Source organism: Falco peregrinus, chromosome 6, assembly GCF_023634155.1.
Source record: "Falco peregrinus isolate bFalPer1 chromosome 6, bFalPer1.pri, whole genome shotgun sequence".
NCBI lineage: Eukaryota > Metazoa > Chordata > Aves > Falconiformes > Falconidae > Falco > Falco peregrinus.
This window is the reverse complement of record NC_073726.1, coordinates 21,730,491-21,758,480: the sequence shown is the minus strand read 5'-3', so window position 1 is coordinate 21,758,480 and position 27,990 is coordinate 21,730,491. Positions and strand designations below refer to the sequence as shown.

The 27,990-nt window shown below is 41.2% G+C and overlaps 1 protein-coding gene across 2 annotated transcripts in view; it reads left to right on the top strand.

Moving 5' to 3' along the window:
• Positions 1-27,990, top strand: part of PPP6R2 (protein phosphatase 6 regulatory subunit 2) — a 106,952-nt gene that overhangs the window by 49,979 nt on the left and 28,983 nt on the right. For both annotated transcript variants that reach the window (XM_055808055.1, XM_055808056.1), the window contains 9 exons: positions 5,526-5,712; positions 6,471-6,608; positions 17,154-17,219; positions 18,568-18,680; positions 23,167-23,280; positions 24,512-24,638; positions 25,166-25,318; positions 25,996-26,199; positions 26,863-26,927. In XM_055808055.1, the coding sequence (XP_055664030.1) occupies positions 5,526-5,712; positions 6,471-6,608; positions 17,154-17,219; positions 18,568-18,680; positions 23,167-23,280; positions 24,512-24,638; positions 25,166-25,318; positions 25,996-26,199; positions 26,863-26,927 (1,167 nt within the window). The remainder of the gene's footprint in view (positions 1-5,525; positions 5,713-6,470; positions 6,609-17,153; positions 17,220-18,567; positions 18,681-23,166; positions 23,281-24,511; positions 24,639-25,165; positions 25,319-25,995; positions 26,200-26,862; positions 26,928-27,990) is intronic.

The following is a 27,990-nucleotide window of genomic DNA, read 5'->3' as shown; positions in this document are numbered from 1 at the left end:
GGAAGTGTGGTTCTGCACTATGGACAGATAAGAGAGTCTTTGATGGCAACAAGAACTGCATAGTGACCTGCTTGCCAGGATGAGCAGAGCTGATCCTTATGAAGTTGGTTTTTTTGGAAATACTACCAGTACCATAGATAGACTGGGCAGAGAAGCATTTTCAAAGTGTGGTGAGGTACTGGAGAGGGAAAGAGGGTTTCAGCTTATTAGAAACTGGGGACACTTTTGGAATAAATAAAGGCTAAGCAGGAAGAATGGACTCTGTCTAAATCTAAATGGAATCCAATTTTTGGCTCTTAAGAAAAGATTATGAAAGTTTCTAAACTGGAATGGGGAGAAACTTTATAGGTTCAGAAGGAGGTGCAGCTCAGAATGATGTGTGCTGTGGAAATGGAATCATCAAAATGCTTTATTTTTGAAATGTCACTAGGATGGAAGTTCATAAAGTTCAGAAGGGAAACTGCAAAGAGGAAAACTCAACAGTGAATCCCCATCTGAGCTTAGCGTGTGAAACTAAGCAACCAGATGAAGACCTGTGGCAACCAAAGAAGTGTATAAACTGTTTGAAATGTAATGTCTATTTCTAATGAATTTGTTGACATACTGGGGTGTCTTATAAACCTGTTGAGAACATGCAGTAATGAGAGTACAGCTTGTAGGAAAGGCAGAGTAGATTCTGCTGGTGTAAGAGTGGGCTTTAGGGAATAGAGGGCTGGGTGTCGAGTGAGGTAAGTTAGCTGCAGCGTGGAAGCCTTACGGGCTGGGATACTGTGCCTAAATAGAAAGGGTGGTTATATCTGACAGTGTGAAACTTGGAGACCGTAAAGGCTGCAAGAGCAGAACGTGCTTTAACAATGAGAGGGTTCATTTATCCCCCTGTTGACAGGATATATATCACAGGGAGGCACGGTGCATGAATTTTTAGGAATTGTGAATGCCTTTTGCATGGAGCAATGAGCCAGAAAAAGGAGAAATAAATCTTCATATACCCTTGTGGGCTCTAAGAAATGTAACTGTTGTAAAATCACTTTGTAATAGTAACCATAGTGTACTCAGATTTAATGTCCTCATAGGAACAAAAAAGACGTAAACAGCATTGTCATGGGCTTGGGGTTTGTTTTTCTAACTCTTAGGAGTGGAGCTACATAAATATGAGGAGGCTAGTTAGGAAGTAAATGATACTGTGTAAGGGTAAAAAGCTCGCAGCTGGCCTCGAAACATCTTGATGGCTCATGGTAAATGCAGAGCTTATATTTCAAAGATGTAAAAAAAAAAAATCCTAATGTAGAAAACTGAGTTGGTTAAAAACAAATAACTCACTGAAGGTAAAAGTGCATCCTCACGAAAAGGAAGCTGTATCCAGATATGGAAAAGGGTATAGTGGTGAGTTAATCCGTGAGACTGCATGAAGGGGTTTTTGGGAAGCAGTTCACTAAAGGCAAAACCACTACTACTCTAAACCTAAAAATAAGGAAGCCTTTCTGAGAATGTGTGGGGCAGATGGGTGATCCAAGTGTAAAGGAACATAGGACCATAGCAGAAAATAAAACTACATTGTCTGTGTGCATGCTCATTTCTGAGACTTCTTGGGAGATTCCCAAGTGGTGTCTTCCTTTACAAGGGAATAGTGTTGAGGAACTGTCTTAAATTGGAGCATCTGTGAAACAGAATCAGTAGAATATTTTTTAGGAGTGGCTGGTATTCACCTTAGTGATTTGAAGGAATAGGGAGTTTCTGACCTGGTCAACCTTTAAACAGTTGTCCAGAAATGGCAAATAGGGCACCAGTTCTTAAGAAGGGCCTCTGGGCCCATAAATCTGGCTTCTGCATTGTGCACATGGAAGAATTTATGGTATAGCATTATGATTCATAGACACCTTTCTAAATGCAGGCACTCAGCCATCACACAGTACTGCTTTTGTTCAGGAGCTGAGTTTGATGGAGTCGGTGAAACACATGGATTATGGTGATATGTGGCATAAGCACAGTCCAAAAAGATAAGGTCCCTTATCAAAGACTGTTGAAAACAAGCTGTCATGGGATAACAGAGAAGGGTTCTGTCATCAATTAGTAACTCCTTAAAGAAAAACACAGATGAGGGAAAAAGGCTAGTTCCAGCTTTCTGGTTTTGCACTGCTGATCCTTGTGCTGTTTGATATATTCATGCATGAAATAAGAGGGGAGAAGAATTCTAAACATCAAAAGTTGATAAGACTACCTTTAACTAATTTTGCATTAACTTAGTTAAAAGGTATAAAAGTTTCATGATATTATATGACCAAGCAGTAATAAAGCAAATGCAGTCAGTGCTGATTGTGCCATGATTAATGGCCCAAATTACGTGTGCACTTTGATGGGCTTCAAATTAGCTTTCACATCTCAGAGAAGGCTTTGGAGTCCTCCTGGGTAGTATGCTGGATATATTCGATAAACGGTGAATGCAAGTGTGTATTCATGACCCAGGGCACAAGGCTCTACATGAAGCAATACAGTGTATGTACTGGAGAAGTTATTGTTGTCCTGTAGCACTTGTCTTCACCCTTTATATGCTACCAGAGCAAGAAGTATTTTCCTTGTTAAGAACCAAATGGAACTGTGATGAGTAAAGTAAGGCTTTAAATTGAGAAGGTTGAGGTATGGAATTTCTTCCAAAATAAAAATTCTTACTCAGTGAACTTAAGAAAACCGAACCCATAACAGTTATTAGGGTAAAGGTGGGCACAGAGTGATGCACTTGAAAGCACAATAACTGAAAGGGAGCTCCAGTTGAACTGTGAATTGAAAAGAGCAGAGGGCCAGCACAGCACCCCGCCAGTTAAGCCATGTGTACAGCACTGGGATGGAAGTCACATATGCACAGCTCCTGGGTACAGCTAATGCAAACCCATGGGAAGAACAGGCAAGCGGTCAGTCAGCTGAAGAGCAAGCTGCAGGTCTCCTCACAGAATAGGTGCAAATGTCAAGAATGGCCATGTGGGATCAGATGAAAAGGTCTTCCTTTTCTGGTACCTGGTCCCTGACAACGGTCCTAGCAATGTTTTTATACAGTGGCGTGCTCAAATGTGCTGTACTTGAAATATGAGCAGATCGTCAAGTCACACAATGACACAGTGGTTTTCCTGTCTGTTCCTTTTCTGTGATTTCCAGCGATCCATGTGTTTGTTTTGTCACTCCAAGAACTGAGCTGATATTTCTAAAGACCTACAATGATTCTACAATTTCTTCCCTGATAGGTGGTCACCTGCTTAGGAAACGTTGCCAGGTATATGAAACATGCTGTGTCTGGGAAGGTGGGAGATCAAAGCTCAGAGCACAGGGTCCCGTTTTGAGTTTGGAAGGTGCTGTTAAGATTTGTTCCTGACTTTCTGTTAATGAGGGTCAGAGCAGAAATTTTAAGTAATTTTGACTAAGAACAAAAAAACCCAGATAAATGCTCAATCTGGGCTCTGTTACACACTCCCAGGTCTTACTGCAAAGGTGGTAAAGGTGTGAGAGGCACCCAGTCATTTCCACAGCTCTTTTCTGTGTGGTTTTTTTTTCCTTTGAGATTGAGGCTAGGGAAAAAAAATATCTATGCATTGAAAGATTGTTTCAGCTTCACTGTTCTGCAAAAGTGAAGGTATTCCCTTTGTGTTGTAGGAACAGTGGTATTATTGCAGGAGTGTTTTATATTGATCTAGGAGTTGGCTTGTGTCTGAAGTTACGAAAAGTGGTAGATCTTGCATAATTTTTAAAAGTGGGAAATTTGTTGTGTGTGTGTCTTGTGGAATGGCACAGTTTTTATTTAGAAAGTGAATGTACTGATTAAAGAATGAAAGTGCATTTGCAGCAAGAGTATTCTGTAGTTTTTTTAATGTTACTAATTTAGTTGGCTGCTACTAAAATACGTAATAAAGTTTCTTTTTGCTTTTGTGGAAGGAAAAAGAAAACTGGCTCTGCTTACAGAGAGAAAGTGCTCAAACTTTAAAGGACCAGTTTTATTTTTAATCTGTATCACTTGATAATAAATGAAAACTGCTTTAGGAAACACGGATAAGAACCAGCACTCAGTGGGAAGTTTGGTGTTCAGAATTGCTGCTTTGTGCTTAGTACCGCTGAACCACTTGAGCACACCCTGTCAGACTCTTTAAACAATTAGTGGGGTAAGAGTAAGTCATGGTTTAAAAATAAATTCCAGCTGCCTTTTAACTCCAGAATCATATATATCATTGAAACTGTGAAAATAGCGTTAAAGTTAGTGCTGGGTTGAATTTCGCAGCACTAATGAACTGCTGTTTCTAATTACAGTAACCTCTCTGTGATGGTGAGTAGGTCTTTTTTGAAGGAATTCTCTGAAGCCCTTTTTATAGATGGACAGTAGGTAGAAGATGAAATTAAGACCCTAATCTAACAATGAAATGCTGAAATGAGTTGGGTTTTTTTTGTTTGGTTGGTTTTTGGTTTTGTTTTTAAATAAAAATAGCTGGATGAATTTTGATGTGGCGTATGTGCAAGACAGCCTCCCATCCCCTGCTTAATCCCTTCATTGCATGAGTAATGGAGAGACTGAATCAGTGAAATGTTTGCAAGACAGTGGCATGTAGCTGTACCCTACAGCTGGCTTTTAATGTTGAAATTCAACACTAAGAAACTTTGGTCTTCTAGCAAAACTCCTCAAAAAGCATGGTGGTTTTTTTTTTTTTGTATTGACTTTAGATTATTGCTTTGTATGTGTGCACTTTGATATTCAAGACTTTGTCTAATTATCAATGTAATATTAATTATAAACACATTGGTATCTTTTCTGATCATACCTGTGACCTGGAAGAGTAAGAAACAATGTCAGGAAAAAAAAAATTCATTAGCTGTCAAACATAACTTCATATTTTGATTTAAGTGAGCAAAATTCTCTAAAGCAGGCACAGTAATGTTTTCTGAAGAACAAGTTAATTTTATAGAGGATAAGAGATGTTACTGAAAAATTGAAACTCAAAAGGTTGGTTATGAATTGCTCACTTGTATATAGTGTATGCTCATTTGTTAGGAGTTTTGTGTTAGATCTAATGTTCTGTCTCTAAATTCTAGGCCTTGATTTAAAAACAAACAAATTAATTTTTAATTCGACTCCAGTAGTGGAAAGAATAATTTCTCAGAAACATTACAGAAACCTGCTAAAATATGCATTCTTCAAATCAACCTCAAATTTTTGGCTTGATGTTAGTTGTGCAAATGCAGTATTGTTAAAAGATTTAAAGAGATTTTAAGTGTATTGAAACTGATTAAACATCACTTTTAAAAATCAGAACTAGCTACAATTGGAAGGCAGTTGAGATGCATAATTCAGTGTCCAAAAAAACCATGCGATGTGTTCAGGAAATAGTGTTTCCTTAAAATGCGTCATTAATGTAGATGACCCCTGTTCCTCGTATGTTCATTCCCCGCCCCTCCAGCAGTGGTGATCCTCCTACTGTTTATAACTTTAATAAGGGAAGATTTTCTTGAGAGTTTTCATTTCACCTTTAGTTGCTCTGGTTCTGTCCTTCCAGATATCCAAACACAGCCTGCGAACTGCTGACCTCAGATGTGCCACAGATCAATGACAAGCTAGGAGGGGATGAAACTCTGCTGAATATCCTCTATGACTTCTTGGATCATGAGCCTCCTTTGAACCCTTTGCTTGCCAGTTTCTTCAGTAAGACTATTGGGAATCTCATTGCAAGAAAAACAGAACAGGTAGTGGTTAGATTTGTCCTGATACATAAGCACCAATTAATTTGCTAACATTGTTTGTGTTGTGTGGCAGTATCATTGCTATCCTTGTGATCTCATTGTATTTTTAGAGTTGAAAAATAATTTGCTATACTCTTTATGGTTAGAGTAAAAATGTAGTCTCTGAAAAGTTCTTTGGATTTCTCAGGTGAGGGAGTTGTTGGCTTGTATAGACACCTTTGCATAGTTTTGGTTTCAGATCTACAGTAACTGGGATATTCCTGTGCCATAGCTAAAGCTTTTTTTTTCTGTTCTAAGGCATGTTTGATGCACCCTTTGATCATGGCACAGAATCATCTCGTTGCGTAAACAATGCCTCAGTCTCATGCCTGTAAATGGGGTGCAGGAAACATGAGCTGAGCAGTGTTTTAGGAATACATGCATTCCAATTCAAAATTGATTTTTTAAATGAAGGCTTTCAAGAGAGCCTTAGTGGAATGGAAAATTCTCCAGCTTCACCAGCTTCTTGACACTCCTATTTCTGTGGGCTTGGGTTTCTTTGTGTCATAGAGGAAAGAAAAAAATAGTTTAAAAGATTTGATTTAGTATTGTCTTGAAATGAGAATGTTATTCTCTTCTTTTGCTCTCTGGAGCATTTCTCAACCTCATAGCCATTTTGCATCAAGATTGGTTGTTTGAGACAAGAAGGTGAAGTACAGGAAGTTCAGTGTGCCTTGCCTGTATGTTGTACTAGCAACTGATGATGACACTTTTATTTTTAGGTGATTGCATTTTTAAGGAAAAAAGACAAATTTATTAGCCTGGTGCTAAAGCATATAGATACATCAGCAATGATGGACCTCCTGCTTCGTCTAATCAGCTGTGTGGAGCCCGCAACTCTACGACAGGAAGTACTGAATGTGAGAATCTACTGCATTTTTTTTCTTTACAGGATTGGGAATAAGGGGGTTTGTTTGTTTGTGTCTTAAAGGAATAGAATTCTTTGTCATTTATTATGAGAGCAGATCCACTCTTCTGAAAAATATTTTTCTTAGTACTAGAGTCTGCACGTTGGTTACTTTGGGTACTTCAGCCTGTTTGTGGCTTGCACAGCAGAAGAAACTTGCTTCAGTCCCTGGCAGTAAGGGATTTTCTACTCATTTTTCCATGTAGCAACCATTATTTACTCTAGCTGTTTTTGCTGTAGAGCTTTGACAAAGGAAATTTGTAATCTTTCCCAGTGTTCAGGATTTTAGACTGATCTTTTGGGACAGTAATTTGTTTTAATTCCTTGCCATGTTCAAGGGTGTATGTGATTGTTGTAGATGATATCTTGTGCCTCCTCCTTCCCATTCCTCTTTAATATGAGGCCTTATAAAATATCTTACTGAGATGCTTAGTTGCTTTACAGGTAGTACAAGTTTTTCTCCCTTCGCAGCCCAGTCTGGGTGAGGCTGTCTCATCCCCTCTTTAATGGGCAGATGTGCAGGACTGGAGGAAAATAAATCCTACTTTTAACTCTCTCTCAGTAAACTGGAAGAGCACTGTGCCATATGGAAAACTGTACTTGAGTCACTGAAGCCCACACCAGCACTTAGATGTTTGGCAAGCTTTGCTGCCTAAGTCTTCTCTGTCCAGAGAATTGACCACACCGTAGCTTAGCAGGTAAATGTTCTTCACAGTAACTCATGATAGATGATTACCCTTGCTCAATTCCTCCTCTCAGCCTTACGGTACATCATGCAGTACACATGATGTTACAGAGAAGGAAAAAAATAAAGGCACAAATCAGTCCTTACAGACTTGTATGGGCATTCATCTGTGAAAGGAAGATTTCAGTTTTTGACAGGAAAGTCAGCAATTCAATTGGTTAGACATCAGATAGTAATACCAAGAAAGGAGGTGGGAAGTAAAAAAGGCCTTCAAGAGATGGACTGACATAGGATGATGGTGATGGGGGATTCACTGCAAGAGAAAGCAGCTTTGCAGAATAGGTCCAACCACATTCCAGCTCATGATGGCCTCATGCCCTGAGGGGTGAGGGCAGGGATTGCTCCCCTTTGTTCAGCACTGGCAAGACCTGTCAGGGTCATAGAATTGTTTGGCTTCAAAGCAACCTTAAAGATCACCTATTTCCAGCCCCCCTGCCAGGGGCAGGGACACCTTCCACTAGACCAGGTTGCTCACAGCCCAGTCCAGCCTGGCCTGGAACACTTCCAGGGATGGGGCAGCCACAGCTTCTCTGGGCAGCTTGTGCCAGTGCCTCACCACCCTCACAGTAAAGAATTTCTTCCTTAGATCTAATCTAAACCTGCCCTCTTTCAGCTTAAAGCCATTCCCCCTTGTCCTATCACTACAGGCCCCTGTAAAAAGTCCCTCTGCAGCTTTCCTGTCAGCCCCTTTAGGTACTGGAAGGCCGCTCTAAGGTCTCCCCAGAGCCTTCTCTCCTCCAGGCTGAACAGCCGCACCTCTCTCAGCCTGTCTGCCCAGGAGAGATGCTCCAGTCCCCTGGTCAGTCTCTGTGGCCTCCTGTAGGCTCACTCCAGCAGGTCCATGTCCTTACGTTGGAGGCCCTGGACCTGGACGTAGTATTGTAGGTGGGGTCTCACCAGAGTAAAAGGGGTGAATTGCATCCCTCGAACTGCTAGTCATGCTTCTTTTGGTTTACCCCAGACTACAGTTGACTTCGTGGGCTGCAGAGACACATCGCTGGGTCATGTTAAGCTTCTTGTCAAGCAGCACCCCCAGGTCTTTCTCCTCAGGGCTGCTTTCAATCCATTCTCCACCCAGCCTGTGTTTGTGCTTGGGATTGCCCCAGTCCGGGTGCAAGACCTTGCACTTGGCCTTGTTGAACTTCATGAGGGTTGCACAGGCCCACCTCTCAAGCCTGTCAAGGTCCCTCTGGACAGCATCCCTTCCCTCCAGTGTGTTGACTGCGTGACACAGCTTGGTGCTATGTAAGATCTATCCTCTTTCAGCCTCAAACCATCACCCCTGTCGCTACAGGCCCCACTAAAAAGTCTGTCCCCATCTTTCTTATAAGTCCCCTTTAGGTACTGGAAAGCTGCTGTAAGGTCTGCCCAGAGCCTTCTCTTCTCCAGGCTGAACAGCCCACCTCTTTCAGGAGGCCTAATACTACATCGGGGTCTCCAGGTTATGTTTCAGCTACTTTCCGAGTACAATGTGGATGTCATCTGAACAACAAAATGCCTTCTGCATTGTGTTTGTGTGACTTAGCAGAAGCTGATAACTTTACTGTCTAAGTAAAGTTTGAGAAGAACTATTTTTCACTGGAAAGTGCTGCTGTCAAGGGTACATCACTTAGGGGTGTGAAAAGAACTCTTTTCCACTTGACATTACTATGCTGGCAGAATCCTTCTGTGAACTTCATTTGGTTCATTATAAGGTTCTTGATGTTTGGGAAGGTAGTGTTTTACAGTGTCAGATTATGAAGATGATACCTTAAGTGTTAAGTTAAAATTCTGTTCTGCATAGCAAGTCCCACAGCACCTCTCCTTAGAGTTCTGAAGTCCACATTGTTGCTTTGACTCATTAAATCAGACACTACCTGATAACTGTGCAAGAGTCTAATTCCTGGCCTTTGATGGCATGGATGTGATAGCTGGATGGTGCTGGTGGCTCTGTTCTCTGCTTTTTTTTTCTACTACACCTTCTAAAGTGTGTGATTAAGCTTCCTTGTATACCCCTTGCTCAGATGATGTTAGCCACGGTGGACGTTCTCACTGTCCTAGTGCATTTGACTCCCAGTGCTGAGTGAAGCTGGGGCAGCGATTCCATGAGTGCTGTAAGTTGGCATTGCCATAGAAGGAGGCATTCCTGCTTTCACCTTACTGCTTGTTTTGCCCATCCAGCTCCTCTTGAATCATTGCCAGCTGAAGTGTTCATGTGGTTCTAAGGTGACATGGACTAGGGAATTGATCCAACTGAAAACACCTCTCCTTTTATTTGTGTATTTTGCCAGGATTGTTTTTGGCCAGCTCAGTTCCTTGATTTGGTTTGGTGGTTTAATTTTTTTTTTTTTTTTTTTTTTGCATAGACTTGTGCAATGATAAGGGAGGAGAAAGGAGCACAAGATAAGTGGATGAGTATGAGCAGAAAGAAGGTGGCAGTGCCATTTTGTACGTTCTTTAAACTGTTTGCAGAACAACAGTTCATGGTGGTTTTCCTCTTTCTCTTCCTTGATCTGTAATTGAGGGCATACAGTTAACACAAAAATAGGATAATGCTTTATCCATTTCCTTCTCTTCACGCATGACAGAGGAATGCTTTGTTCGTGTAGCTCAGATTTTGTTGTTTTGGAGAGCTGTGCCATCAGGAAAAAACCTTGCTAGCACAGGCTGTTCATACTTCTGTCCCAAGTTAGACAGAAGCACCACTGTACAAGGGAGCCTCTAGATTCAGTAGCCCATAGGTTGGTGTGATGGAAGTGAAATAATCTGTTTTCTGCATTGCATCTTTACAGCCCTGTCTCCTCTCTGTTTCTGGACTCTCACAACTGAAAATACTAGAAGAATCTTAATCAGAAACCTCTAAGGAGGCCCTTCCAGCAGGCTTGTCTTTCAGGCAGCTGCATTTTGATATCCTTGGACAAATATGACATTGTGCAGATGGATGACAGTGTATTCTCTTAGATCGATGTCATTTGATCCTGAAATGTCTCTGTGAATTTGTGAAAGGAATAACATTGTCTTTAAATAATTTACTTGTGCAACGAGAAAGTTCACATGTGGGTTGCTTCTTGAAGCATTTTTAATATCAGGACAGATAAGTGGCATCAAAGAAATCTGTCCTCTGCCTGCATTTTATTAGTATAAAATCTTACCTAAAAAAATGCTGAGAGCCACGACCGCTGTGAGAAGACTTCATGTCTGATTTTGCTGGCATGTAGTAGGTATTAATGTGAATATCTCTTCTGCACTTCATCTTTTCATGCTTGTCTTAGTGAAAAAAGGTACAGCTTCTGTTGTATAATCTTAATGGAGGAGAATTAGGCTGGCTTCCTTATTCTGGACTGGAGGAGAGAACCTGCTGTGGCTCAGCTGTAGCACAGTGAGTCACTGGGATCTCACCACAAAACCCCACCTTGGGGTTGCAGAGTGGGTTACACCATTCCACATGCCTGACACAGTTTCCTTGGTAATTGGGAGAATGTGATCCCTGTTACTCTGAAGACAAATTCTGCTTGTCCTGGGTGGATCCATGTATTCTCCCTGCATGTGAAGAGTGCCCAGGCATGGACCGTGGCTTCTGCAGAACCCCCTCGCAAGCTTAATACCTCTGTAGGTGAACTGATCTTCCAGTTTTCACCACTTGTAGCCAGGGTATCACGTACCCTTTTTGTCAGGGTCTTAACATGGATACTGTTCATAGCACAGAAAAAAGACCTACTGCACATTGTCCTGCTTTTTTTCTGTTGCTTTCACAGTTAAAAACCTGCAAGAATAAAAAGGGTATATTCTTCATGCTGTTTTTACCCTAAAGAAACAGTAGCTCCCAGGGCTTGGTTAGACTAACACCTGTATCTTTCTCTTGTACAAAAATTGTCCTACTGCAAGATCAGTCCTCAGCTGAGGAAAGATTAGTATCAATACTTCAGTGAAGTGACTGTTGATGTTGTGGTCCTTGAAAGATTAGACAACTTGGTCTGTTGATGGCTGCAGAATCCCTTGGTTGACTACAGTCTTAAATAGTAAAGCACAAACTTTCTTTCACTGTGGCCAATTAGGAATATCCAAGCCAGATTCAAACTGTTACTAGGTATATTTTCAGCAGGTTTTAGAAGACTTAAGTTGGAATACCTAATATAGCAGACTTTCTTAAGCATTGACTTCGCAAGACCTCGAAGACTTATTCATAGCATAGTGCAGGTTGGAAGGTCCCTGAGAAGGTCCAGTTGCCTCTGCAGAGCAGGTCCCATTAAGTAGATTGCTCAAGGCCTTATCCAGGTTTTTCAGTATCTCCAGAACTGAAGACCTGTCTGGGCCCTCTTCCAGTGTTTGATCACTCTCAAGTGGAGATTTTTTTCCTAACACCCGATTGGAGTTTCCCTTCTTGCACCTTGTGCCTCCCGTCACAGCATCTCCCGAGAGCAGCCTGGCTGCATCATTTGTCCCCACCCCACTCTGCAGTCAGAGACCACAATAGCGTCTCCCCTTCACCTTCTCCCCAGGCTGAGCAAAACCCATTCTCGGTCTTTTGTCTGGCCTCATGTGCTCCAGCCCCAACCATCTCCAGGCCGCCATGGGACCTGTGTGCTATGGCAATGTCTGTCCTGTGCTGGTGAGCCCCAGCCTGATCCAGTATCTTGATGGGTCTTGCTGGTGCTGAATGAAGGGGAGCAGTCTCTGCTTTCATACTGCTGGCTGCCCTCAGGCTGTCAGGGGCATGACACTGACTCCTGGTGTGACAGGTCCACTAAGGACCCCCTTGGCCTTTTCTGCAAGCTGTTTCTGGGTCATTGACTCCCATCTCATTTTTCCATCCCCTGTGTAGGACTTTGCATTTTGCTTTTTTGAACTTCTGAGGTTCTTCCCAGGCCGTTTCCCAGAGTCACAGAATGGTTGGTGTTGGAGGGTGCCTCTGGAGATCACCTAGTCCAGCCCCCTGCTAAAGCAGGTTCTCCCGGAGCAGGCTGCACAGAGTTGTGTCCAGGCAGGTTTTGAATGTCCCCAGAGAAGGAGACCCCACAGCCTCGCTGGGCAGCCTGTTCCCCTGCTCTTGTCACCCTCACAGTAAAGATATTTTTCCTCATATTCAGGTGGAGCTCCCTGTGGTGCAGTTTGTGCCCGTTGCCCCTTGTCGTGTCACTGGGCACCCCTGAAAAGAGCCTGGCCTCGTCCTCTTGGCACTCGTCCTTAAGATGTTTGTAGACATTTATAAGATCCCCTCTCAGTCTTCTCTTCCCCAAGCGAAACATGCCCAGCTTTCTCAGGCTTTCCTCAGAAGGGAGATGCTTCAGTCCCCTCCTCATCTTGGTAGCCTCTGCTGGCCGCTCTCTAGATGTTCCCTGTGTCAGTTTCTCCAGCTTGTCTAGGTTCCTCCCCTCCTGCATATTAGCTGCGCCCCCTCGCAATGTGGTAGTCAAGTAGGTGTGGGAGAAGGTCTGCGTGGGTGAGCAGGACACTGCTGCCTGAGCTCAGGCATGCGCAGACAGCATTGACGTGATGGAGCATCCAAGAGAGGCAGTGAGAGGCTGCCCGAGCAGGCAGGGATTTTGCTAGGAAAGCCGAGGCTCAGCCAGTATTGATCCTGTCAAAGGCTGTGATGGGCAGCACAGGGAGTGATCCAGGGCTTCACCTAACAGGGCCTTGTAGCTAACTTGCGTGTGCCCGAGATGCCCCTTGGCAGTGGTATTAGTGTACATGTGGCATCAGGAGGAAAGATTGGTCATCCAAGGGCTGGATGAGCCTTGGCACTCTCCCCACGCACCAGGGGAGTCTGAGCTGCTGGCAAGCAGCATGGTTGTTGAAAGAGTAAATCTGGCTGGTGAGCGGGTTCTTTACTCCCTACCTAAGAGAGTCTCCAGCCATGCTCATCTCCCGCTTCCCCTTCTGTTGGTGAATTGCACGCTTAGGTGGCTCTGATGACTCCTTTGAGGAAACCTGTTCCTTCTTGCCTGTTACTGCCAAGCCGTTATGCCTTTTCTGTAAGTGCACATTTCCTGGTGGTGCAAGAGCTTTTTCATGTTGCCAGCTTCCAGCCACTCATGACTCGGAGAGTCTCCATCCTCTAATTCCTGTGTAGTCTCTGGCTGTTGGTGGTGAGACACTGGCACAGGCGGCCCAGAGAAGCTGTGGCTGCCCCATCCCTGGAAGTGTTCAAGGCCAGGCTGGATGGGGCTTGGAGCAACCTGGTCTAGTGGAAGGTGTCCCTGCCCCTGGCAGGGGGAGTGGAACTACATGGTCTTTAAGGGCCCTTCCAACCCAAACTATTCTGTTCCTCCTTCCATGCAAAATTAGGGTCCGGAAACCCTGACTCTTTCCATGGTCTCTACAAAAAAACCCTGTTGAAATTCTTTTCATGTAGTAATATGAACAATAATATATAACAACATAATACTACATTTTCTTTGTACCTCCAGCCATAACTCCTGTCACGTGGCAGCACAGTGCTTAGATGAGAGTGCATCTGCTGTGGGTGAGGGACATTATCTCCACCAAAGAAAAGCACAAGGTGCTCCCTGCTGCCTGGGACCTGGTTGACCATGCCCTCCCTCTCTCAGTTCTACATGGGTTGAGGCCTCCCATGTGTCAATGTAGTTGCCTCAGGTGGTGGTGGGGACTGTGCCCTCTTGCATGTCACCACTGTGGTCGTGCTGATTTGCAGTTCCATGCAGCCTCGACCAGCACCTCCATGCCCCCTTCCATGCCTGTGGCCTCATTAACTGCCAGGTCCCGGTTTGCCTGGACCAGTTTGCCATGTCCCACTTGTTCTGCGGTGCCTGAGCGTACATGATATAGGTGTTCCCCAGCAGTAAGCAATTGGGCAGAAACCCAGTGCTCCATAATCAGGTGGCAGCAAACAGCAGCCTGGTCTGTTTGCAGACAAATCAGTTGTCTCCTGCTTGCTTGCCCTGTGTCTTGCAGTCTTCCTTTTCCTGTAGAATAATTCAAGTTGCACACATATGCAAGTTTTCTGTCCATAAATTCCTTACAAGTGTGTCATTCATCAGTGAGAGTAAATACACTACTGGGTTGCATGTGGTCAGAATAGTTTTCCTACACTATCACTCCACATTTGGGTGTTGACTGCCATTCCTGATGCTGAGCAGGAAAAACACAAGGAAGCATGTTGATCTCTGTTAGTTTTGCGTTTCATGTGTGACTCTTAAGGGAGATGCTGAATGTAACACTGTTGTGCTTCAGTCTAGGTAGGTAAGCCCTGCAAGTGTCACAGCTTTTGTTTGAGGAGTCCATTAAAGAGTATTCCTTTCCTTATGAATGTCTTCAGTCCATCTCTTAAACAGCAGCCTCAAGACAGAGGAATTGTTGCCTTCCAGTTTTACTAGGTGGTGCTTAATTCACCAAAGTTTGGTATTGCTCTTCTAATCTTAACACGTTATTTCAGTTGGGATTTTTTTTGCTTTTGAATTTAATTTTCTGTGTTCCTTAGTTCCCAGGAACAGTAATTCCTTTGCTCAGATGACTGCTCCTGCTTCCCTCCCCAGTACCTCTCTCTGTGGCCATCCAACTCCCCCTGGAGCCCATTCTTATGGCAGTCCAGGCAAAAAGAGCAAACGTTCTTATCATCCTTGCTTACAGTGTGACTCCCAGTTTTCATTAACAAGGCCCATAGGCTCAACTGATTTGGGACTTGAGGGAGGATGCTGATACAGAATAAAGTTGCAACTACAGTGGAGAGCTGGGATTTAAGTTGCTATGCTCTGCAAGGGGAAGTGAATACATTTAATGCAGCGGTGTTTATTAGTTTTCTTCTGGGCTGTGGAAGTTGTAAGGGTAGAAGAAACTTTGGTAGGTAAAAAATCCTCTGCTGATACAGATTGACAGGTAGGTTCTGCACGAAGCAATAAACAGGCTGAAACACACTGTACCATATCTATGCAGCTTACTATTTGAAGAATGGAAAGTTGCAGGTAAAAATGGGTATAAGTGTTTGGGATCTTTTTAATGAAGTTGTGCAGTGTGTTAATACTGTGGGAATACCTGGAGATTGCAGTCGAAATCTGGGCTCGTAATCATGGTGCTGTGCAGACACGGGGTGTAGAATTGATGATGAAAAATGAAAGATGCCAACATAACAGAGGAGAGATGGGTAATTTTATCGTTATAGAGAATGCCAGTAGGCATAATGCATTTGAGAAGCTGTTTTTTAGAAGATACAAGTGAGGAGAACTTCATTGATTTTGATGAAGCCATTTTGGTAAATTGCTAGTTGACAGCTACCTGAGCTGTCATCAGAAGACTTGAGTCTCAGGATTTGAGAGAAGGGTTTCAGTAGTCATATCCAAGCACAGGGAGATGAGAAAAGATGCTTGTAGACTAAATCAGCGAAGAGGTAATGGACAGTTGTTTTGTTAGTGGAATAGAGATGGCAAGATGTATTAAGACACATCAGGGATAAACTCTAATGTGATGGTCCTGAGAAGAAGGTTTAGGAATTTAATTTTGATGCTGGAAAACTAAAAACCAGTGGAAGAATCTGAAAAGATAGGTTGGTAGAGAGACTGGTGAGGAAGAATGTCTTAGGAATCCAGTTTTTTGAACTGGATAAACTGGATATCGCGAAGAAGAAAGTACAGATACTAAATCTGAAAATAGGGTCTTGAATTAAATACTTGGTTTTGCAGCTGTATGCTGGGTAGATTTTTGGGCAGTGTTAGTATTTTTGCAATAATAAGATGCACCAGAAAGGAGACTTAAGTCAGACATTTCAGACTTAGTAGGAAAACAGCAGTATTATTTATGCGAAAAGTCACTAAAAATGGTGGTTTGGAATTTTTGTTTTAAGTCACTCATAGTTCATAACTCAACATGGCATTGGAGAGGAGAGGATGAGATCGGTAGGAAGGTTATTAGAGCAAAGCTGGTAACAAGTCAATGTAAGGATTGTAGTTGAAGTCACGTGAATAGAAAACATAAAAATCAGCATTCAAGGAGAGAAGATAGGCACAGAGCCATCTTAAACAGAAATGGAAGGCAGGAGACTGTTCATTTTCTCCGTGACTCATCTGGAGAGTGATGGAAGATTATATCATTGCAGAAACCTCCAAAGTCTGTCTGTCTTTTAATTAATGTTTGGTCAGTTATTTCAAAAGCAACTGTGAATGCATTAGTTTGACTGAGTAGTTTGATTTATGTTAGACATCTAGCTGTTTGCCTGGAATGGAAACTGTAGAAATTTAAGTGAAAATGATTGGGTGGAAATGAGAATTTGAGCTTGCATATGAAGCTGGGAAGGGAAAAACTGGAATGTGTCATTTGCAGATGGTGTACTTGGTTTGCATGCAGTCAGGAAAGGGAGATGAAGTGATAGCTTGTGCTAAGAAAAGGAAGTAGTCTGAATCTGGCGTAGAGCAAGAACGTGAGACACAATAGCATTGTTGTGTCATCTCAAAGTCTGAGAAATTATTTAGTGTAAACAGTAGTAAGGCTGTAAGAATAGGAAATGGTAGGAGAAGAACATGTCGATAATTACACTAATGCTGCTTCAGATGAGTGTTCATGACTGATCTGTTCCGTGTTTTCCAAGGGTATTTAAGCTTTTAGTTCCATGGGCAAGGTAGTACATACTGATGCAAATTAAAATGCATCTCTGTCTGTGCTTAGGGGAGTTTGTATACTGCTTGTGGCTTTGATTATGAAATAGAAGGAAAGGGCTTTCCCTTCTTGAAAAGCCTGTGTTACACAAGACTTATCAAAGATCCTCTGGTTTTGAATTCTGTGATCTCAAACAGGGATTTTCTTTCCCTCTTCCTTTCCTTCCAGTGGCTTAATGAAGCAAAGATTATTCAGAGACTTGTGGAACTGATCCATTCAAGCCAGGATGAGGACGTGAGTATGACAAGACTAAGTTTTGTCTTTGTGGGTGGTGCGTCTTACAAGTTCCAGAAGACTCTTCTGTCTCTTCGATAATGCCCAGGTGACTTACAGAGAGAGAAGACGAGAGATGATCTGTATGAATAGACATCCTGTCCGTCCTCTGGTTGCTCTATAGCAAAATGTTTTGTTGTACTTTTAGTCTTGACTTACTCTATTACTAATTTCTTAGTTCATTCTGCTGCTGCATCAGTTCATCTCAGTGTCTACAGTCAGTGGCAACTTGGTTTTAAGTAGGAACCTGCTGTTTGAAACAGGCTGTTAAAAAACATCTAAATTAACCAGTTCACTGAAATTTTCAATTCTTTTTAGACCATAAGCAAGGAGGTATTCAGTTGTAAAATCTACAATACACAGTTCTCTGAGCCCATGGAAGAGAAATGCTGAGTATTACAGAGTGCTTTTTCCCCCCTTTTTTTTTCTTTCAATAATGTTCACAAAATGTCCAAGCCAGGAGCTCTAGGTCTGGATTTTAGTTTCCTACATTATCATTTCACATTTGGGTGTTGACTGCTGTCCCTGATGCTGAGCAGGAAAAACACAAGGAAGTGTGTTGGTCTCTAGCTGGCCTGCTTTGACTTAAATGGGGATGGTGGCACTTGTCCACAGCTTCCTGCAAGTGCCAGCAGCAAAGTGAACTGAATGGCACAGGATTCTTATGGTGTAGTGTTAGTACCAACACTATGATTCCTTCGTCTCATCACAGCAAAAATTACCCCTTCTGGGAGAAAAAGTTGGAAGTAACACGCTGATTTGTATGCCTTCAGCCATGCTATCTTATTGGTGAATGCTTAATTACAGCATAAGATCTTATACGTATAGTAGCTACAGAGAGTCTTTGATAGCCAGAATGAGATGATTAATTTATCAAAATACTACTTTAAAGCCTTTAAATACATAATAAAGAAGTTGTACAGGGTATTATCAAGCTATTTATTTTTCTTCATGCAGGAAACTTCTGTGTAGTGAGAAGTAAGAATGAAATACTTATATTTGAGATTTGCAAGTTAACACACTTGGTTGGGAAGATGTAAAAAAAGAATCCTCACTTCCTGAAAACTTTTAACTGCATTTAACTATTAAGTTCAGAAAGACCTCCTCTTTGATTTTAAAATCTGTTAATGCTTCTAATAACTCATGTTGTATTTAACAGACAAATAATGTAGAACATGGAGGCACTTGTTTTGAAAAATTACGATTGTCAGTTTCTTGCATTCCCAGCTATGTTAAATTGTCTCTGATTGCCAGAATGAGCCAAGTAGAGATGTCAGTACTGAAATGTATTCTCTAACATTGTTTACAGAGGCAATCAAATGCTTCCCAGACCCTGTGTGATATCATAAGATTGAGCAGAGACCAGAGCAATCAGCTCCAGGATATACCTGAGCCTGATCCACTTCTCACAGCACTGGAATCGTAAGTACTTGTCAGAGGACTGTTGATAAACTACTTTCTACTAGAATTGTCACTTGCTGATAGCTCTCTAGAGACACAAACTATGCATGTGAAACCTTTGCTTAACTCTTGACATTTGTGCCAACCATTTAATACTGCTTTTAAACTGTAGCATCACTTAACTGCCTCTGTGGAGATCTCTGAGTTTTGTAGCTCTGTATGAAGGCAAATCAGGGTTAGCAATCCCCAAAGCTCACAAGCTGATTCGAGATGAGGCAATACTAGTGAATGTGTTAAAACACTCATAGTGAATTTGGAGGAAGGTGAACTGCGGTGGCAATAGTTAAGGGAAATCCCACAAAGACAAATCTTAAAATTCCTGTATGGACGGTGTTCTTGGAGGTTTAAATTGGGTATTGGGAAAAATTTCTGCACCAGAAGGGTGGTGAAGCACTGCAGCAGGCTGCCCAGGGAGGTGGTGGAGTCACCATCCCGTGGGGGTATTTAAAAAACATGTGGATGTGGCTCTTGGGGGGGACATGGTTTAGTGGTGGACTTGGCAGTGCTGTGTTGACAGTTTGACTTGATCAAAGGTCTTTTCCAATCCAGATGATTCTGATTCAGTCATACTTGGCTAATCAGTAGCTCTTGTTGCAACTTGTGCAAGTGTTGCACCATATAGACAGGTTTCAGATCATCAAGTTGCTGTTCTTCAAAATGGGGAAGCAAATGCTGTGATAACCTAAGGAATTCATAGTAGCTTGTATGTCACTGTGCACTTTTTGTAAGGGGCACTATCAACTGTCTTCCAGCCTTTGCCGAGGTCTGCTTACATACCCTGAGTGTTCTCTGGCATGCTGGTTTGGGCTCCTGAGTCAAATATCAGTTGTAGACTCCATAATTTATGTGAACCTTGGGTTGCCTGCACTTCTGCAGAGATCAGGTGGTGCTGAGATACAGCCCGACAGCCCTCACCAAAGATTGTCTGCATGCCTGTTACTGAGACTGAATTATTAATCTGCCTGGTTTTATTCTCCAAATCTGGTTGAACCCTGAAAGAAGTAAGCCTGCACACTTTAAATGCCTCCCTAGTCTTCCCTATTTGAATGATACTCAAAATATCATTCCATTTCCTTGTGGTGTTAGGGCTAGATGGTGACAATTTAGATCTCTCTCTGTGTACTGTCCCTGTGGATCTCTGAAATACACTAAAGTTAGTGTCAGCTACTACTTTTGCCTCAAAACACTGTCACCTGTGACCTTCACAAGCTCTAACCACATGTCAGAAACATTGTGCAGTGCTTTCATTAGAGATGGCATGGCACAACGCAGGTACCTAATTGTTTCTGCACTCTGGTGATAAACTTTGCAGACACAATTTGTAAATAGAGATACTACTGTCTTTTATTAGGCCTGGTAGTTTGGCTGGAAAAAGTAGGAAAGCTGTTCTGGTTTGTGTTTTGTCATGTTTGTAGGTGATCTTGTGTAACTTACTTGAAGGTAGTCACTAAATAATTGTGGGGAGGGGAATCTAGTGATTTCTATCATTTGGAAACTGTTGGGGTGTGCTAGGCTCTTCTAAAGGTGTAATCTAGTGATAAATGGCACTAGTGTACAGTTGGCAAAAGAAGCATTTGTAGTTTTTCAGGTTTTCTAAGTTACTTTTGGTAGAAGGTATTCCCTTGAAAAAAGGATGCAAGGATGCTTGTGATCCCAGCTAACAGTGCCCAGCACTTCTCAGAACCTTTGATTGTCCAGACAACTTGCAGTGAAACTCAGAAGAAGTTTTTCATTTAAGTTTGGTGGTTGTTTTTTTAAATACAGAGCTAACTTCTTCAGTATTACTGGGGGAATATATTGGTGAGAAACCTTCAGAGTATTTTTGTTAGGAGTAGTTTCCCAAATAGTGTTCGGTATGAGTTGTGTACCATAAAATGTTGATTTTTTTGTTTACTCTATTCCCTTAGCATTATTTCTTTGTTCTTTGTGATGTAGTTTTGAATTATTTATCTTAGCATGCTTGCCACTTCCTGTATTTGCTTCAAACCTAAAAACATTACTGGAGATTCAGTGTGAGATTGAAACCAAATAAGGTTCTTTTAGGCCTGAAGGTGCCGTTTTGACAGAAAAGAAACAAGAGTTTGCATTGAATAGTGTAGCCTCTATAGCTAGGGCTTAAAATTCCTCTTTTACATGTTTTTGTTGAGCCAGAGCTTTCTTAACTTATGTGACATTGCTACTGTTTTCTCCTTATTCTGAGCTGTCAGTTCATACATGAATATTGGGGCTTCTGTTGGGACAGGAGCAGATGTGTGTGGGTAAAAATAGGACATGAATCATGCTGCACAGGAGCACTGGAAAGCCACAGTCCCTGCAGATGTGCAAAAGATCTTCCATGGGCTTGACATGTAACTGCCCCTGCAAGGCAACGCTCTTCCTTAAATACTTCCTTTCCTTTGCTGTGCCTGCAGAAATGAGGCAGATCTGGCCTTTTGTCCCATGGCCTGCCGTAATACTGTCTTGTTAAATAGCACAATGCTGGATTGTCAGTGTAGATTGCAACCCTGATTGCAGAGCCTTCAGCATCTTATCAGGTCTGTATTGGTTTTGTAATTGGTGTTAATGTTTGGAGGTTAGCCTGTCTCCAGTTGGGTCATTTCACCTGGGAAGCCCAGGACCTTTAATGAGGCTTGTAGTTCTGTGGAGAACATGGTACTTTCAGACTTTCTGGGTAATTTTAGACTTTGCTGGTAGTTTTCGACTTTCTTGGTAGTTTCAGAGAGGGATGTGGAACCCTGCTGTGTGTGGAGCAGAAGATTGCTGCCTGTGGTCGTCTTTCATGAGAGCCTTTGTGACACCAGTGGTGGGATTTAAGCAAGCTTCCTTGATTACACAAAGCTGGAGTTTGAAGTTTGTCTCACACTTTACTCAGGTGGTCTTTAGTATTCTTCCCCCTCTCTCTTTGCGCTCCCTGTCAGTCACATTCATCTTCCTGGTGTTCTCTGGGTATGCATTTTGCGTGTTTTAAAGCACCACATGTAACTTCCAGGAGATAAATAAAAATGCTGTTGCACTTTGAAAAGACACGTCTAAAAGTCATTATACCACTGCACCATTTAGAAGGAAAAAATACTTTGAGCAAAAGTGATTTTTTGCACAACTTACCTTTCTGCTGAAGGTCACCTATCTCGCTGCTTTTCTTGGCCAATTTTTCTGAGCGTTACTGGTAACCTTTTTTGATCTTCGGGTAACTTTTATTGTTTGTGAATCATGAATTAATGATGAGATAATAGAGCAAGAAGGAGCTGTGAGCAGAGTTATGGAATAGATTCCAAATCTAGATTTTTCAGTAACGGCTGGCTGTATGCAATAAAAGTGAATTTGGTTAATTACAGTAAACTCTTACTTCTTTTTCCTGACTCAGCACAAGCACAAGAGGCAGATGGAGTGTATTTAGATGCTACTTATTAAAATAATTTTCTTATGCATTATGCATGTATTTTTACATTTTTACCTCATTTTATTTATACAAATGTAAATGAGACATTTTGAATGTTAGAAAATAGTAAAAATGAGGCTGTGAACTTGAGTAACACTGTTTTTAGCTGGACATGTGACTTAGCCAGTCAAGAAGGGCACTTGCTGAGTACTGGATTTTGGAGAGCTGTCATTAACATCTGCAGAATTAGCATGGGAAAGGGTCTGAATACAGAGGTGGAAGCAGTCAAGTAACTGTAGATGAGTAACAGTGCCAGCTCGAACAGAGAGAAAAGTGGGCTGTTACCTTTGTGCTAATTATTCTTCAATTCTAAGGCCATTTCAGAGTAATTTGTAATGCTAGAAAGGACCAGTATCATTATTCATTCTGACTCAGCAGTCTTCAAGACTTTGCTTGGTGATCCCTCCACCTGGCCCCAAATCTGTCAGTATTTAGAAGGCATCTTATCTTGGTTTAAGGGCTCAGAGATGGTGAATTGATTAAAATATTTCAAGGGGATAATAGTGAAGACTACTGAAAAGGTGCATATGATTTACAGTTTGCATTTGTTGGTCTCCGTTTCCAGGTCCTGGATCTTACAATGCCACTGGCAGACTGTAAGGGTCAACTTCTACTTCTTGTTGTCTCTGTCTTCTGGATTGTGATGGATAATTTTAGACTGTCCGCTGATAGCTTCATATTGTCTTTAGTAAATTAAATTGAGTTTACACTTGGGTTGTCTTCCAGTTTATAACTTAGATGTATATCCTATTGATAAAGGAGAATGACAATTGGTTTGGAGTCCAGTTATAATTGGGTCTTGTCTTAGTGACAAGTAAGCAAGTTCAGAAACCTGGTGTAGAGCCATTCTTGTCCTATGAGACTTCAGAGGGGTTGTATTTATTCTTTCTCAAAGAAAACTTGCAGCCTTTTTCTTCAGAAGACCCAGAAGTGGATATTTTGTGATTAAAGCAACTGCCAAATTACTTCTAATTCGTATGCTGCTAATGTGTGTGTGTTGATCAACAGGCAGGAATGTGTGGAGCAGCTCCTGAAGAATATGTTTGATGGAGAACAGACTGAAAATTGCATAGTGAATGGAACACAAGTTCTTCTAACGTTGCTGGAAACAAGGCGCTCTGGGTAAGTTAGCACTTACTTCTCTAGCAAGAACAATTTTAGGAATTCCAATCTAGTATTACTTAAGCAAAAAAGGAGATTTTTTTTTTTTTTGGCCTAGTGTGATGTGCTGTCTAGAAACAAGTGCAACAAAAGCTGTTTGGTTTCTTTGATGCAGTAGCTGTACCTCATGGCAGTTGTACCAGTTGGCAACTGGGCCTTTTTGTGGGCTCTTTAGTTTTCTTGCATGTGTGTAGCAGTCTTGTCTGTAACATCAGAGATCTTAAAGCAGAATGTGTGCAGAGTAGGGGAGGGAGTGGTATGTCATGCATAAACTGTGTGATGATGTGTGTATATATATGGTTGTATAGTTTTGGGTTTTTTTAAATTATATCACCCTTGTATTTCTTACGGAGATGGAGGAGAGAAAAGGCAAAAGAGTTCTGGGAAGGGAGACATTGAAAATCTCTTTTTTTTATAAAGGAGGAGAAAAGAGTGAAGGAAATAATGGAGGGTTAGGAAAGATGAAAGAGAAGGACAGATGGCGGCACTGGGCAAACAAGTTGCTAGTCAGAAAGTCATATGCGGAGTTAAAACTGAAAAGCTTAAATACTAATTCTACCATGCCTTGTGCCCAGGATCTCTGAAGGTTTGTGAGTTGGAGGCTTAGGCGTTCCTATCTAGCCCATTCCCTGCCTTGCTGGAATTACATCTCATGACTGAAATGAAAGCATTTCTTTTATTCCAATGTGAGACTCTGCTGTTGGAAAGGGCTAGTAATAGTTGTTGTAATTTACTGCTTGCTGATAAAGAGGTATGGTTATGAGCACAGCTGCATGCCTGCTCAGGGTTTTCATTGGTTAGTGTATTTATATACATCTTTTTCAACACTTGTGGAAGGTTTACGGTTTTTAACGAATGTTTATAGTAACTCTTGCTTATGTAATTTACTTTTCAAATGTTTGGGAAGTTTTAAAAATGATGAAGCACTTCAGTAATTCGTCTCTCAGCTCTGCAGACAGCTTATTGTCTGTCTTCCCACTCATCTCATTCACAGTTTTGATTGTGTGACTAGCATATCATAAATGATACATTAATAGAAATGTAGTTATGTAAATATATTCAGTAGCCAGAAATTATTATTTTTCATATTCATAGTTATTTTTCAAGAGAAAATGACCAACATGGACAGTGTGACTGGAGACCATTCTAAGATTTTGTCGAATCTCAACTGTTGTGCTTTTCTTCTTTACAGAGTGGAAGGACTGATGGACTCATACACTCAGGGATTTGAAAGGTCTTACACTGTCAATAGCAGCATCTTACATGGTATTGAACCAAGGCTAAAGGATTTCCACCAGCTGCTGCTCAGCCCTCCCAAGGTAGGGCATCCCAGCATCTCTCAGGAGCAAATGGCTCCTGAAGTGTGTTTCAAGGTTTCCCTTTCTTTATACAAAGGCTTCCTGGATATTTTCTGAAAGCACCCTATGCTGGAACAGGCAGATTACTTCTGAAGAAGGATTCATGCTTAAAGTTTATAATTCAGGTGCTTAGGGACTAGGCAGTAGGAATTTTGAAAAACATTGTATTCGAGTAGAAGTAGGGAAGAGGACTTCTGTAGAAGAAGAGAGAAGAAATAGAGATACGTTGGGACTGGTGTAAAGATGGTTAAGGGGTGAAGAGAAAGGAGCTTTCAGTTAGTGGATATTTTGATGTTAATCTTCAGTTTTGGAAGTAGAAGTCTCACCATGATTGCATGACACTGTCCTCTGTATGGGAAAATGGTTTTGGTTTACCTGAAGAGAGTATTTATGAAATGAACTCGTTATGTTTAGTCAAATCGTTGTGCATATATGCTTGAGGAAATGTTGATCTTTGCTGAGGTACTCATTATCCATTTCTCTGATAGAAAACAGCAATCCTAACTACAATTGGTGTCTTGGAGGAGCCACTGGGGAATGCTCGTCTTCATGGATCTCGTTTAATAGCTGCTCTGCTTCACACAAACACTCCCAGTATTAATCAGGAACTATGCAGACTCAGTACCATGAATTTATTACTTGTAAGTGCGACACTGTGACTAAGGAGAGGGGGAATAACTTTACACTGGAAACAATTTTACTTTCCCTTTCATCTGTTCAGTGCAAGGTAGTTTGCTTCATGTGTGCTGGTGTCAATTGTTTTACTAATCTACTGAAAGGAGGAACATCCGTCCTCAGAATAGTATTTGTAATACAAATACAGTTGCTTAGTATTTTGAACTGAACCTTTTGCTTCAAATTTACTGTTACAATAATTAGTAGTTGTATCAGCTCTCATAATACGGAGAGCTGATCTTTTTGTCTAGCTGTGAACAGGGACATGTTCTGAAAACTGCTGATAGAACCTGGACAATCTTTCAGAAAATTATTTTCATACATAGAAATTTAGTTAATATTTTTCTTACGATGAAGTCAACCACAGAATAGATAACTTTTTTTTTCAGCATGTCTGTGCTGTGAGACCTAGCTGTGTAGGAGAGTATTTCCCATGTGCTCAGTTTGTTGGAAAGTATGCATTACAGCAGAGCAAACAGAGCACATTCAACCATAAGTGGATGCTAAGGTGTACAAGTAAAACTGTTTTAGTGGAATTGCTGATTATACAGCTAATTGGGCAGTGTTCAAATATCATTTGATTGTTAAGAACGGAAAGATGTATCTAGAGTGAATTCTTTTGTTTCTCTTTTTTTTTCCCCAGGACTTATTTTTTAAATACACATGGAATAACTTTTTGCATTTCCAAGTGGAATTGTCCATAGCAGCTATCCTCTCGCACTCTGTGCAAGAGGGAAAAACTACTACTAATGACCTAGAAAGCAAAGAAGAGGTGCTGAATGGAAATGTGGCCACAGAGAACTTAAAGACTCCAGAAAACAATACCGAGAATATCATGGTTACTCATGTAAGTCTGGTCGTGTCACCTGAGAATTTTAGACTGATTGATTCAGTCTGCATATGCATTAACAAGGAAATGGTATGACGAACTGTTCAAGAAGATGGAGTTTATTTAAAAGTGTCTAGCTATAACTTGATTCTGTCAGTTCTGGATGGAAGTGTACTTGCTTTTGTGCATTTGTTGTTAGCATCCAATTACAAAATAAACATACCACCCATCTCATTTAATGGGCTTGTTGAATCTATTTTTATTTAATTTTTTTAGTAAAGATGTATATAAACTTTGGACAAAAAAAAATAGCAACTACAACTAGCTGACTATGTTTTAGCTTCTGCATGGTGGCCCTAACGATGAAAATTTTTCGTTGTGTTTGTAACATGACAATGTTCTTCATTGCTGCTTATGTGAAGCCCAAAAGCAGGCTGAAGATGTGTGTAGGTATTGCTGTTTTCCCTGGATCCTCTGAGGAAAAATTTGAGAAGGAAGAAACTTGAGCTCTTGGGAAAGATAAGTGCTGAACTTTAAGTTCTTGTTCAGTAGGAGTGAAGGAATGAACAAAAGTAACTACAGTTCAATACAGACTTTGTAAGGCATGAGTCTTACTTTGGCAAACTTTTGAAATGTTCTTCCTATCTCTTTTTTTTCTTCTTTGTTTTTTTTTCCCTCTAGCTGTTCCAGAAATGCTGCCTAGTGCAAAGGATATTGGATGCCTGGGAAGCCAATGACAAAATACAGTAAGGGATTTCGGGTTCAGAAGGTCTTTGTTCTAAGGCTGCAGATTTAGAATGTTGCCTTGAAATATTCTTTCAATTATTTGGATCATTTACAATTTAATGGTGTAAAAAATGATTTGGATTATGATTTGGAATTAGTATTATTTGCATGTTAAAAACCAAATTTACTAAATAGGCATATGATTTGAAAGCATGATTTTTTCAAAGTGGCTATAATGTCTCAGCCCAAACGCACAATGTGCCTCTTTCTTGCTTTCTCAGGAAATTACATGGCATAGAACTTTTTTCTTTCTTTTTTTTTTTTTTAATGCATAATTATATTCTCCCTAGAGTGAGCAGCTATGTGGAAACTGAGACGGGCAAGCATTTTTGCCCCAGATTTGCCCCACATTTAATATTCTAACTTTATAAACTACTTGGATTTCATGCTGATTGCAGCAATCATAAGAACAAGTTAATTTTAAAAACCCTAAAACACATTGAAGTGAAGTGAAAACACTATCTAGACTTCTGTTTCTTTGTCCATCTAAATGCTTTGGTCCTCTCCCATTATTTTGATCTCTTTATGGCTTCAGAGTGCCTTGTAGTCCTGCTGTAATTGTTTTAGGCTTACTGTCAGGCCATAATTGCTGGGTTGAGTTTTGGTTTGACTTTTTTTAAAATTTGGATTTGTTGGGTTTTTAGGGGTTTTCCCTCTTGCAGCCCCTAGGGCTGTTGATAAAAAATTTCACTGATAGTTTAATTACACAACTATCATTGTGCACAGTCTTGTAGGTAACAAAAATATCTGTGGCTGCTGCTTAAAAGTTTCCTAATTAAATTAGACAGGAACTAGAGCTCATACATATTTTATGCCAAATAGTTCCAGTCACCATATTGGAAAGAATTTTAATGGCAAGAAAAAAATACTGCGTTAACGAGAGGTATCTCAGATGGTGTGCTTTAAGGAGTTTGATTTATATGAGGTTTATTGTACCACTCAGTGAGGAGATGGAGTCAAGCACTGGGAGCCCCAGGGTCAGCAATTCCAAATTAAGAGCTTGGGAATTATTTCTTAAAAATC